The sequence below is a fragment of the Oncorhynchus masou genome, chromosome 27 (genome assembly GCF_036934945.1).
Source record: "Oncorhynchus masou masou isolate Uvic2021 chromosome 27, UVic_Omas_1.1, whole genome shotgun sequence".
In the NCBI taxonomy this organism is placed as follows: Eukaryota; Metazoa; Chordata; class Actinopteri; order Salmoniformes; family Salmonidae; genus Oncorhynchus; species Oncorhynchus masou.
In genome coordinates, this window is record NC_088238.1 from 36,707,509 (window position 1) to 36,721,869 (window position 14,361).

The following is a 14,361-nucleotide window of genomic DNA, read 5'->3' on the forward strand; positions in this document are numbered from 1 at the left end:
CTCACCCCTCTACCCCATCCTCTCACCCAGCAGTGCCACTACTGTCTGCTTCACACAGGACACTGAGGGAAAGGAGTATGTGTATTGGTTGGGGTGGCGGAGAGCAGGGATTGTGTGTCGGGGGAGGGGGACCAGGATGTGTGTTTGTGTGAGAGAGAGCGATTGAGGAGATGAGAGGTGTGTGTGTGTGTGTGTGTGTGTGTGTGTGTGTGTGTGTGTGTGTGTGTGTGTGTGTGTGTGTGTGTGTGTGTGTGTGTGTGTGTGTGTAAGACCAAGAGGGTTTCATATTGCTGTATGTACACCACTGTAGTGTTGTCACACAGAAAACTTCTTTAAAAATATGTTGTAATCTTTTAAATGTTTATTTCCTCAACACTTCCAACATTCTTTCTTGTCACTTATTTACAAAACATCAGTTGTTCAAGCTCATTAAAATAAATTAAGTTTAATGTATATTCTTTTGTCTCTTAATGTCTGGCTGTGTAGTGGCCATAGAATTAATAGAACAGAATTGGAACTTCTGACCATGGCAACTTGATTGGTAAACACTCAAATTGGCTGCCAGTCCACCCATTGATTTGAAAGTTGGATTCTAGTTCTACTCATTCTAGTTCTGTGGTAGGGGCTGTATAGCAGATCTATGTAGAGTTAATTATTGTATTATCTATAGCGGTTTGACTGGCTGCCAGTGCCTACGAATGCATCCCAAATGGCACCCTATTCCCTATTAAAGTGCAGTACTTCTGACCAGAGCGCTATGAACCCTGGTCAAAAGTAGTGCACTACAAAGGAAATAGGGTGTTAACTCATACAGGGTCACAAACGGTCTTCTTCTGTCTTAAACCAATGTTTAAACCAACAATTCTTTAAAAAAGCAACATTATAAAAAGTGTTTCTCAAGTCTTTTTTCCCTGCTCCACCATTCCATTCTAGGCATGCACAAACCTCTCTCTCTCTCATATACAGTACATTTGATTGACAGATTGCTCTCCTTGGGACTCCTTCTTATCCCAGTCCTCATGATACAGCTTGTGCATGTTCCCGCGGCGACAGTGGCATCTCAGTAGTGTGACTTGCGACACATGTCGCAGTGACAGGCCCGCGCCGTCAGGATCTCAATGTCGTTGTGATGACGAGCACGAGGGCAGTCCAGACGAACTTTGATCTTAGGAAAATGTATACAATTTAAATATTTTATATCACATGTTTTACATTTTCAGACATGTCAAGTGACAATGTTCCAACCAAATAGGTAATCAGGATGACATACCCTTACCCTACGTGTGTGTGTGTGTGTGTGTGTGTGTGTGTGTGTGTGTGTGTGTGTGTGTGTGTGTGTGTGTGTGTGTGTGTGTGTGTGTGTGTGTGTGTGTGTGTGTGTGTGTGTGTGTGTGTGTGTGTGTGTGGGTGTGTGTGTGTGTGTGTGTGTGTGTGTGTGTACTCTACCTTTGCGTCTTTGCTGATAGTGCAGTATTTCAAGGCTGAGATAATGTTGTGTGTGTCTCTGTCTCTGTCTCCATACTCTACCTTTGCATCCTTGCTGATGGTACAACATCTTGACGCTGAGGTGATGTTGTGAGTGAAGTTAGATGCCACCAGGACAGAGTAGCGTGAGGGAAAGGCACTGGACTCACAGTATCCAACACAGGCATACACAACATGGGTTCCCTTACATGTCCCACGCCGGTCACTACGGATGGTCACGTTAAATGCTGCAGGAGTGGAGAGGAAAGAGGGGAACAATTCATTTAAACAAGTAATTGACCGACATAATTTTAATTATTTGAATTCAATTTTGCATGTTTTTTTTCTGTGAGCTCAATGCACACATTGCAGATTCTCTAGAGATAAATTAGATCCAGACGGAACTGTGACGATGTAGTAGGGAGTTGTTGTTTCCAACAGGCCAATATTCAACATAATTATCACAGTTTATGTGCGAAACTAACTACAATGACCATAATCCATTGCGCATCTACTTGTCCAGTCTGTGTCTCTTTTATGCGTGCAATGGGAAGAGACAGAAGAATGCACAATAGTGAGGGGATAAAGACATCAGCTGTTGCTTGTTGAGGTGTCCCTACCTGAAACTACAGTTGAAGTCAGAAGTTTACATACACCTTAGCCAAATACATTTAAACTTAGTTTTTCCACAATTCCTGACATTTAAACTTATTTTTTCCACAACTTAGCCAAATACATTTACACTTAGTTTTTCCACAATTCCTGACATTTAATCCTAGAATGTGAAATGTCAGAATAATAGTAGAGAGAATGATTTATTTCAGCTTTATTTCTTTAATCACCTTCCCAGTGGGTTAGAATTTTAAATACACTCAACAAGTATTTGATAGCATTGCATTTAAATGGTTTAACTTGGGTCAAACGTTTCAGGTAGCCTTCCACAGGCTTCCCACAATAGGTTGGGTGAATTTTGGCCCATTCCTCCTGACAGAGTCAAGTTTGTAGGCCTCCTTGCTCGCACACACCTTTTAAAGTTCTGCCCACAAATGTTCTATAGGATTGAGGTCAGGGATTTGCGATAGCCACACCAATACCTTGACTTTGTTGTCCTGAAGCCATTTTGCCACGACTTTGGAAGTATGCTTGGGGTCAATGTTCATTTGGAAGACCCATTTGCGACCAAGCTTTAACATCCTGACAGATGTCTTGATATGTTGCTTCAATATATCCACATAATTGTCCTGCCTCATGATGCCATCTATTTTGTGAAGTGCACCAGTCCCTCTTGCAGCAAAGCACCCCCACAACATGATGCTGCCACCCCCGTGCTTCACGGTTGGGATGGCGTTCTTCGGCTTGCAAGCCTCCCCCTTTTTCCTCCAAACATAACGATGGTCATTATGACCAAACAGTTCTATTTTTGTTTCATCAGACCAGAGGACATTTCTCCAAAATGTACGCTCTTTGTCCCCATATGCAGTTGCAAATCGTAGTCTGACTTTTTTTATGGCGGTTTTGGAGCAGTGGCTTCTTCCTTGTTGAGCGGCCTTTCAGGTTATGTCAATATAGGACTCATTTTTCAGTGGAAATAGATACTTTTCCTCCAGCATTTTCACAAGATTCTTTGCTGTTGTTCTGGGATTGATTTGCACTTTTCACACCAAAGTAGGTTCATCTTTAGGAGACAGAGCGCATCTCCTTCCTGAGCAGTATGACGGCTGCATGGTCCCATGGTGTTGATTCTTGCGTACTGTTGTTTGTACAGATGAATGTGGTACCTTCAGGCATTTGGAAATTGCTCCCAAGGAGGAACCAGACTTGTGGAGGTACAATTTTTTTCTGAGGTCTTGTGTGATTTCTTTTGATTTTCCCATGATGTCAAGCAAAGAGGCACTGAGTTTGAAGGTAGGCCTTGAAATACATCCACAGGTACACCTCCAATTGACTTAAATGATGTCAATTAGCCTATCAGAAGCTTCTAAAGCCATGACATAATTTCTGGAATTTTCCAAGCTATTTAAAGGCACAGTCAACTTAGTGTATGTAAACTTCTGACCCACTGGAATTGTGATACCTTGAATTATAAGTTAACTAATCTGTCTGTAAACAATTGTTGGAAAAATTCCTTGTGTCATGCACAAAGTAGATGTCCTAACCGACTTGCCAAAACTATTTGTTCACAAGAAAGTTGTACAGTGGTTGAAAAACAAGTTTTAATGACTCCAACCTAAGTGTATGTTAAATTCCGACTTCAACTGTACGTGGTCTAAATGATTGATAGCTGTATTCAGCAGTCATAATATAATGCCTTATTTACTATGAAGAACTGTGAAATAGTGATTTTGTCAGACAGCATAAGCAACAGCTCGATAGAGATGAAATTATGTCTTGGAATGAAATAATTAAAGTCATCAAATAAAACAAATGTAAATATTTTATTAAAGTAAAGTTACGTGAATAAATGATGGTTTATAAGCAGTAATGGGCAGCCACTACCATCATGGGACTTTAATTAATTGTTTTTTTTCTGTGTTGTTACAGCATTCAAATCTGATTGTTTTTTATTAAATGAACCAAAACCACCTCAAAAAGCAATAATCACTCAGCACGAGTGTATTTATCTGTAAAGAGTGTGTGTGTAACAGTACATTATGTGTGTTTGCGTGTATCTGAACATCGTGTGTGTGTGTGTGTGTGTGTGTGTGTGTGTGTGTGTGTGTGTGTGTGTGTGTGTGTGTCAGAGTATATGTTTGCACATTATGTGTGTGTATCTGTATATGTCTGTGTGTGTTAGACTGACGGTATAGATGGCAGCCAGGTCCTGTGCTGAGCCCCTCGTAGCTGAAGTTGAATGGTGACAGCAGCAGCAGGGTCAGCAGCAGCATTAGCACACATAGGTTAGAGGGCACACACTGAGACATGATGACCAAGGACAGTGGCCTGCATGGGACAAACAGAACAAACAGAGAAAAGGATTAATATAAGTTGGAGTTTCCATGTCTTTAAGTGTGTGTCTGTGTGTGGTCATTTGCACTGTTTAGTCTCAGCCAGTGTGTTTAGGTGATTGTTACCCTGTTTCAGTGTGTGTGTGTGTGTGTGTGTGTGTGTGTGTGTGTGTGTGTGTGTGTGTGTGTGTGTGTGTGTGTGTGTGTGTGTGTGTGTGTGTGATAATCATTACTCATTTGATATGAAAGCAAAATCTATGCAAAAAGATTAACGTCAGGATTCGGCCGCAAGTGCCCAACGTGGAACTCAAGTTTATCCATCATATTCTGCAGGCCTAAATGCACTTATACGTATGACAAAAATAAATATGTTAATGAATCACTTGGCAAAACCCTTAGTATAAATGTAAGAATAATGTGTAGACTAAGTAAATCCCTACAAGATCAGATTTATCTGAAACACACCAATCCACTATTTTGTGGCCAAAACACACAGTATTTATTGCATACTGTATACACTAATTGCAGAACTTAAGTTATTGCATTTTTCTTAGTGAGATGTGGCTCATTAAAACTTTCATGCAACTTACATTGGCAGAGACAGACAAACATCCACTGACACACACAAACACTTAAGAATTTATACACAAAATCTCGCCAACACAATAATGTATCCAAAAGCCTGAATATGTAAAGAAAATACAAAATACTAAATTGAGACTATTAACAGGCTGTACAAATGAGAACAACAATTATCAGGTGTGTGTGTGTGTATAAGTGTGTGTGTGTGAGGTGCTGGTGTTACCTGTTAAGTTGTGGTATATGTTTTCTTCAGCCCAGGGGAGTCAAGGTGAATCGGCAGGGCAGCAGCGTCGACAGGAGTGTGTGTTTTCTACCTCACACACGGCTGGCTATATGTAGCCCCTCAGGTAAACGTGAGAAGAGTCTAAGTTACTCCTTTGGTCACACCCACAGCAACCTCTTTTTCTCTCTCGAAGTGCGTGTGTGAATGTGAGAATGTGTTTGAGTGTGTGCGAGTGTGTCTGGACCCCTCCTTCCCTCCTTTTCTTAACCTTCACTGTTAGCCTCTCTCTCTCTCTCTTTTTCTCTCTCTCGTTTTCTCTCGTTTTCTCTCTTTAACCATGACAACACACACCTGGACAATTCCTTGTCATGAAACAAGCTTTCTTGAGCCGCTGTAGTACTCCTCCTTGCTTGCCCCATCAAGAAGTGTGTGTGTGTTTATTCTTGCTTGGTCCAATAGTGCTCTATTGGTCCTCCCACGTCTAGCCATCTCATCATACACTACATGACCAAAGTATGTAGACACCTGCTCAATTCCAATCTCATTCCAAAATCATGGGCTTTAAAATGGAGTTGGTCCCCCCTTTGCTGCTATAACAGCCTCCACTCTTCTGGGGTGTCTTTCGACTAGATGTTGGAACAGTGCTGCAGGGATTTACTTCCATTCAGTCACAAGAATATTAGTGATGTCGGGCAAGGATGTTGGGCAATTAGACCTGGTTCGCAGTTGGCGTTCCAATTCATCCCAAAGATGTTCGATGGGGTTGAAGTCAGGCCTCTACACGGGTCCATCAAGTACTTCCACACCAATCTCAACAAACCATTGTTGTATGGACACTTGTCAGAAACGGGTGTGGCTGAAATAGCCAAATCCACTAATTTGAAGGGGTGTCCACATACTTTTGTATATATGTTCTAACCATATCTCACCTTATACAACAACAATGATGTATCATTTGCAGGGTTAATAGGTTTGTTATTTTGTTGTTCCAGTCACCCTACAGAAGCTGCTCCTGGAGCACCCCTACACCAGTGGTACCACCATATTTGTTCCTATGGGCATACCCGCTACCTGACGGGCCCGTCTGCCAGGCTGCTACACCTACCCTCTGGCTCTGAACTGACGCTGTACTGTCTGTTCTACACTGGATACAGAATGTGATACCTTCTGATATGGAGCTTTATGGAGAGTGTGTGTCTGTTTGTGTATGTGAGACATGTTTCCCCCTCTACCCCATCCTCTCGCCCTGCAGTGCCACTACTGTTTGCTTTACACAGGACACAGTGTGAGACATGTGTGTGTGTGTGTGTGTGTGTGTGTGTGTGTGTGTGTGTGTGTGTGTGTGTGTGTGTGTGTGTGTGTGTGTGTGTGTGTGTGTGTGTGTGTGTGTGTGTGTGTGTGTGTGTGTGTGTGTGTGTGTGTGACCAACAGTGTTTCAAAATGCTGCATGTACACCACTGTAGTTTTATGACACAGCAAACCTTGGGGATAGCCCCCTTATATTCAATTTTCACCTAAAATGACTTACCCAAATCTAACTGCCTGTAGCTCAGGAACTGAAGCAAGGATATGCATATTCTTCGTACCATTTGAAAGGAAACACTTTGAAGTTTGTGGAAATGTGAATTGAATGTAGGATAATATAACACAATAGATCTGGTAAAAGAAAATACAAAGGGAAAAAAAACAGAACGGTCCCAGTTCTAGCCATCACTCTGGTTGCAATTCCGATGGTGTCTACAAGATGGAAGCAGTGTATGTGCAAACTTTCAGATGGATAACTAAGTATGAGAAAACTGCCAGCCAACAAGAGCATACAGGTCGCAGTGGTGGGTAGTATATGGGGCTTTGGTGACAAAGTGGATGGCACTGTGATAGACTGCATCCAACTTGTTGAGTAGGGTATTGGATGCTATTTTGTAAATGACATCGTCAAAGTCGAGGATCGGTAAGATGGTCAGTTTTACGAGGGTATGTTTGGCAGCATGAGTGAAAGATGCTTTGTTGTGAAATATGATGCCAATTCTAGATATAACTTTGGATTGGAGATGTTTTATGTGAGTCTGGAAGGAGAGTTTATAGTCTAACCAGACACCTAGGTATTTGAAGTTGTCCACATATTCTAAGCCAGAACCGTCCAGAGTGGTGATGCCTGACAGGCTGGCAGGTGCAGGCAGCGATCGGTTGAAGAGCATGCATTTGGTTTTACTTGTATTTAAGAGCAATTGGAGGCCACGGAAGGAGAGTTTTATCGCATTGAAGCTCGTCTGGAGGGTTGTTAACACAGTGTCCAAAGAAGGGCCAGAAGTATACAGAATGGTGTCGTCTAAGTAGAGGTGGATCAGAGACTCACCAGCAGCAAGAGCGACATCATTGATATATACAGAGAAGAGAGTCGCCCCAAGAATTGAAACCTGTGGCACCCCCATAGAGACTGCCAGAGGCCTGGACAACAGGCCCTCAGATTTGACACACTGAACTCTGTCGAGAAGTAGTTGGTGAACCAGGCGAGGCAATCATTTGAGAAACCAAGGCTGTTGAGTCTGCCGATGAGGATGTGGTGATTGACAGAGTTGAAAGCCTTGGCCAGGTCAATGAATACGGCTGCACAGTATTGTTTCTTATCGATGGCGATTAAGATATCGTTTAGGACCTTGAGCGTGGCTGAGGTGCACCCATGACCAGCTCTGAAACCAGACTGCATAGCGGAGAAGGTACGGTGGGATTTGAAATGGTCGATGATCTGATTGTTAACTTGGCTTTCGAAGACCTTCTAAGGCAGGGTAGGATAGATAAAGGTCTGTAACAGTTTGGGTCAAGAATGTCCCCCCCTTTGAAGAGGGGGATGACCGCAGCTGCTTTCCAATCTTTGGGAATCTCAGATGACACGAAAGAGAGGTTGAACAGGCTTGTAATAGGGGTTGCAACAATTTCGGCAGATCATTTTAAGAAAGACAGGGTCCAGATTGTCTTACCCGGGTGATTTGTAGGGGTCCAGATTTTGCAGCTCTGTCAGAACATCTGCTGATTAGATTTGGGGGAAGGAGAAAAGGGGAAGGCTTTGGTGAGTTGCTGTGAGTGTTGCAGGGCTGTTGACCGGGGTAGGGGTGGCCAGGTGGAAAGCATGGCCAACCGTGGAAAAATGCTTATTGAAATTCTCAGTTATAGTGGATTTATCGGTGGTGACAGAGTTTTCTATTCTCAGTGCAGTGGGCAGCTCGGACGAGGTGCTCTTATTCTCCATGGACTTTACAATGTCCAAGAACTTTTTTGAATCAAATTTCTGCTTGAAAAAGCAAGCCTTGGCTTTTCTTACTGCCTGTGCATATTGGTTTCTAACTTTCATAAAAAGTTGCATTTCACGGGGGCTGTTTGACGCTAATGCAGAACGCCACAGGATGTTTTTGTATTGGTTAAGGGCAGTCATGTCTGGAGAGAACCAAGGGCTATATCTGTTCCTGGTTCTAAATTTCTTGAATGGTGCATGGTGAGGAAGGCATTTAGAAAAAATAACCAGGCATCCTCTACTGACGGGATGAGGTCGATATTCTTCCAGGATACCCGGGCCAGGTTGATTAGAAAGGCCTGCTCGCTGAAGTGTTTCAGGGAGCGTTTGATAGTGATGAGTGGAGGTCATTTGACCGCTGAAACATTACGGATGCAGGCAATGTGGCAGTGATTGCTGAGATCTTGGTTGAAAACAGTAGAGGTGTATTTAGAGGACAGGTTGGTTAGGATGATATCTTCTCATGCGGAACCCCATGACAACATTCATACATTCACAAGTGCAATACACCAAATGACAGATAAACTTCTTGTTAACTTCTTATGGTATAGGGGATGCTTGCGTCCCACTTGAAATAAAAACAGGGAAAATGCAGCATGACAAATTAAAATAATGATATAAAATCAAACATTCATTAAATCACACATGTAAGATACTCAATTAAAGCTACACTTGTTGTGAATCCAGCCAACATGTCAGATTTTAAAAAGCTTTTCGGGGAAAGCATAAGGAGATATTATCTGATGATAGCACAATGACAACAAAGAGGGTAGCATATTTCATCCCTGCAGGCACTACACAAAATGCTGAAATTAAATATAAAACATGCATTACCTTTGGCGAGCTTCTTTTGTTGGCACTCCAATATGTCCCATAAACATCACAATTGGTCCTTTTGTTAGATTAATTCCATCCATATATATCCAATTGTCCATTTATTTGACGCGTTTGATCCAGAAAAAAACAGCTGCCAAAAAACTCAACGTCACTAGAAAACATTTCAAAAGTTGCCTATAAACTTTGCCAAAATATTTCAAACTACTTTTGTAATACAACTTTAGGTATTTGTAAACGTTAATAATCGATCAAATTGTAGACGGGGCAATCTGTGTTCAATACAGCAAGTAAACAAACCATGCTCCTTTTTACATCTTGCGCAACTCTCAATAGTGTAACGTTGTTCCAGGATGTGCTTCTTCTTCGTTGCACAAATAACCTAAACCAAATTCCAAAGACTGGTGACATCCAGTGGAAGTGGTAGGAACTGAAAACAGGTTCCAATGAAATATCCCTTGGCAAAAGACAAGTCAGGGAACAGTCAGAGGCAAAAATAATAATAATCTGAACAGTTAGTCCTCTGGGTTTTGCTTGCTACATAAATTCTGTTATACTCACAGACATGATTCATACAGTTTTAGACACTTCAGAGTGTTTTCCATCCACGCCTACTAATAATATGCATATATTATATTCCTGGCATGAGTAGCAGGAAGTTGAAATTGGGCATACTGTTTATCCAAAAGTGAAAATGCTGCCCCCTATACCTTAAGAGGTTTTAATCTACCCATTGTGTCAGATTTCAAAAAGGCTTTACAGTGAAAGCACAACATGTGGTTATGTTAGGTCAGAGCCTAGTCACAAAAAATATACAGTCATTTTCCAGCCAAAGAGAGGAGTCACAAAAAGTAGATATAGATATAAAATTAATCACTAACCTTTGATGATCTTCATCAGATGACACTCATAGGACTTCATGGTACACAATACATGTATGTTTTGTTTGATAAAGTTCACATTTATATCCAAAAATCGCAGTTTACATTGGCGCGTAACGTTCAGTAATGTTTTGCTTCCAAAACATCCGGTGATTTTGCAGAGAGCCACATCAATTTAAAGAAATAGTCATCATAAACTTTAATATAAGATACAAGTGTTATACACAGAATTAGAGATATACTTCTCCTTATTATTAATGCAACCGCTGTGTCAGATTTTTTTTTTACTTTACGGAAAAAGCTAACAATTCAATAATCTAAGTACGGCACTCAGACAACAAATCAAGCCATACAGATATCCACCATGTTGGAGTCAACAGAAGTCAGAAATAGCGTTATAAATATTCACTTACCTTTGATGATCTTCATCAGAATGCACTCCCAGGAATAACCGTTCCACAATAAATGTTTGATTTGTTCGATAAAGTCCATCATTTATGTCCAAATACCTCCTTTTGTTAGCGCGTTCAGTTCACAAATCCAAACTCAGGATGCGTGGGCAGGTCCAGGCGAATGTCATATTACAGTTTGTAGAAACACTCATTCAGCTCCCATTCCCCCCTCCTTCACAGTAGAAGCATCAAACAAGGTTCTAAAGACGGTTGACATCTAGTGGAAGCCGTAGGAAGTGCAATTTGACCCCATAGACACTGTATATTCAATAGGCAAAGAGTTGAAAAACTACAAACCTCAGATTTCCCACTTCCTGGTTGGATTTTTCTCAGGTTTTCACCTGCCATATGAGTTCTGTTAAACTCACAGACATCATTCAAACAGTGTTAGAAACTTCAGAGTGTTTTCTATCCACATCTACTAATAATATGCATATATTATCAACTGGGCCTGAGTAGCAGGCAGTTTACTCTGGGCATGCTTTTCATCGAAATGTGAAAATGCTGCCCCCTATCCCAAACAGGATCTATGAGGGTGCCCATGTTTATGGCTTTGGGGTTGTACCTGGTAGGTTCATTGATAATTTGTGTGAGATTGAGGGTATCAAGCTTAGATTGTAGGATGGCTGTGGTGTTAACCTCTTGCGTCGAGCCATCCCGGATCCGGGAGCGTAATCATAGCCTCAAGCTCATTACCATAACGCAACGTTAACTATTCATGAAAATTGCAAATGAAATGAAAGAAATATATTCACTCACAAGCTTAGCCTTTTGTTAACAACACTGTCATCTCAGATTTTCAAAATATGCTTTTCAACCATAGCTACACATGCATTTGTGTAAGAGTATTGATAGCTAGCATAGCATTAAGCCTAACATTCAGCAGGCAACAGTTTCACAAAAACAAGAAAAGCATTCAAATAAAATAATTTACCTTTGAAGAACTTCGGATGTTTTCAATGAGGAGACTCTCAGTTAGATAGCAAATGTTCATTTTTTTCAAAAAGATTATTTGTGTAGGAAAAATCGCTCTGTTTTGTTCATCACGTTTGGCTAAGAAAAACAAACGAAAATTCAGTCATTACAACGCCAAATTAACTCCATAATACCGACAGAAACATGGCAAACGTTGTTTAGAATCAATCCTCAAGGTGTTTTTCACATATCTATTCGATGATAAATAATTTGTGGCAGTTGGGTTTCTTCTCGGAAGCAAATGGAAAAATACATGCAGCTGGAGATTACGCAATAATTGCGACGGAGGACACCAAGCGAGCACCTGGTAGATGTAGTGTAAAATGGTCAATCTTCCAATGATATGCCTACAGATATGTCACAATGCTGCAGACACCTTGGGTAAACGACAAAAAGTGTAAGCTCATTCCTGGCCCATTCACAGTCATATAAGGAGACATTGGAACACAGCGCCTTCAATCTGGGGCACTTCTTGTTTGAAATTTCATCATGGTTTCGCCTGTAGCTTCAGTTCTGTGGCACTCACAGACAATATCTTTGCAGTTTTGGAAACGTCAGAGAGTTTTCTTTCCAAAGCTGTCAATTATATGCATAGTCAAGCATTTTCTCGTGACAAAATATCTTGTTTAAAACAGGAACATTTTTTTATCCAAAAATTAAAAGAGCCACCGCTATACCCAAGAAGTTATTAAGCATGTCACAGTTAGGTCACCTAGCAGCACGAGCTCTGAAGATAGATGATGGGCATTCAGTTCACATATGGTATCCAGAGCACAGCTGGGGGCAGAGGTTGGTCTATAGCAGGCGGCAACGGTGAGAGACTTGTTTTTAGAGAGGTGGATTTTTAAAATAGAAGTTCAAATTGTTTGGGTACAGACCTGGATAGTAGGACAGAACTCTGCAGGCTACCTCTGCTGTAGATTGCAACACCGCTCCCTTTGGCTGTTTTATCTTGTCTGAAAATGTTATAGTTAGGGATGGAGATTTCAGAGTTACTGGTGGTCTTCCTAAGCCAGGATTCAGACATGGCTAAGACATCCGGTTTGGCAGAGTGTGCTAAAGCAGTGAATAAAACAAACTTAGGGAGGAGGCTTCTAATGTTAACATGCATAAAACCAAGGCTTTTACGGTTACAGAAGTCATCAAAAGAGAGTGCCTGGGAATAGGAGTGGAGCTAGGCACGGCAGAGGAACAGAGAAGGAGTAGGATAAGGGTACGGCTAAAAGCCATGAGAATTGGACGTCTAGGACGTCCGGAACAGAGAGTAAAAGGAGCAGTTTCTGGTGCAATAAAATAGATTCAAAGTATAGTGTACAGACAAAGTTATGAGATTGAGGGGAGGTAAACAGTGGAAGTAAACCTAAGCATTGAGTGATGATGAAAGAGATATTGTCCCTAGAAACATCATTGAAACCAGGTGATGGCATCGCATGTGTGGGTGTTGGAACTGAAGGGTTGGATAAGGTATAATGAGCAGGGCTAGAGGCTACAGTGAAATAAGCCAATAAACACCAATAAAAACATGATCTTTTTTCCATTTTTACTTCCAACATTCTTTGTCACTTATTTACAGAACATCAGTTGTTCAAGCTCTAAAGTTTGGAAACACCTACTCATTCAAGGGTTTTTATTTATTATTGTATTGTCTACATAGTAGAATATTAGTGAAGACATAAATTATTCACTTTGAAATAACACATATAGAATTATGTAGTGACCAAAAAATTGTTAAACAAATCAAAATATATTTTAGATTTTAGATTCTTTAAAGTATCCACCCTCTGCCTTGATGACAGCTTTGCAAACACTTGACATTCTCTAAACCAGCTTCATGAGGAATGCTTTTCCATCAGTCTTGAAGGAGTTCCCACATATGCTGAGCACTTGTTGAATTCTTTTCCTTCACCCTGCGGTCCAAATCATCCCAAACCATTTCATTTGGGTTGAGGTGGGGTGATTGTAGAGGCCAGGTCATCTGATGCAGCACTCCATCACTCTCCTTCATTGTCAAATAGCTCTTACATAGCCTGGAGGTGTGTTGGGTCATTGTACTGTTGAAAAACAAATGATAGTCCCACTAAGAGCAAACCTGATGGGATGGTGTATCGCTGCAAAATGCTGTGGTAGCCATGCAACTTCTTAAGGATCGGTGTCTTGCTAGTGGGACAATGTTATTGTTTGAGGACGGCGCCCCACATCAACATAGTTTTCCACCGCCACAGGTTTAATACATTCACATATAAAGATTAAATATTCACTTACTTATTGAAAATCTTCCTCTGAATTGTCATCGAATTGGTCCCTGCTATAACATTCAGTGTCGTTTTGTTAGATAAAATCCTTTTTCATTTCTCAAAAAGTCTGTTTAGTTGGCGCCAACGATTTGAGTAATCTACTCGTTCAACTTGCAGAGAAAGGAACCCAAAAATCTAACCCCTAAACTTTGTTTCAACAAGTCAAAATATGTTTCTATTAACTCCTCAGACACCCTAAAATATAATCAAACTATAATATTTATTTCGGAAAGAAGATTGTTCAATAGGAAACCGATTTAGCAGGACCCAACTTCGTCATGGCGTGCAAAAACACAGATTTCCAAGACTGTGTCCTTTTACAAAAACTGTTATTTCTTATTCGTTTTTGAAGTTACACGCCTGAAACCTTGAACGTAGACTGCTGACACCCTGTGGAACCCATCCATGCGTCTATTTTACATCTA

At 41.0% G+C, this 14,361-nt stretch overlaps 1 protein-coding gene across 1 annotated transcript; it reads right to left on the reverse strand.

The window, feature by feature from the left end:
* Window positions 1-271: 271 nt before the first annotated feature.
* On the reverse strand, window positions 272-7,409 carry LOC135515452 (glycoprotein hormone alpha-2-like). Its single transcript, XM_064939110.1, has 4 exons — window positions 7,303-7,409; window positions 4,265-4,404; window positions 1,528-1,712; window positions 272-1,165 (listed from the first exon to the last, which is right to left on the reverse strand). Exons 1-4 carry the CDS (start codon window positions 7,407-7,409, stop codon window positions 1,061-1,063), a joined length of 537 nt encoding a protein of 178 aa, XP_064795182.1. The 3' UTR covers window positions 272-1,060.
* Window positions 7,410-14,361: the final 6,952 nt, after the last annotated feature.

Excerpts from the sequence above, each read along its gene's own strand:
- LOC135515452 (XM_064939110.1), bottom strand. The coding sequence starts at position 7,409 with ATGCTCTTCAACCGATCGCTGCCTGCACCTGCCAGCCTGTCAGGCATC. Across the intron at positions 4,405-7,302 it reads TTCAAATACCTAGGTGTCTG|GCCACTGTCCTTGGTCATCA; the intron begins GTTAGACTATAA and ends TGTCCCATGCAG. Across the intron at positions 1,166-1,527 it reads CCATCAGCAAGGATGCAAAG|ATCAAAGTTCGTCTGGACTG; the intron begins GTAGAGTATGGA and ends CATTTTCCTAAG.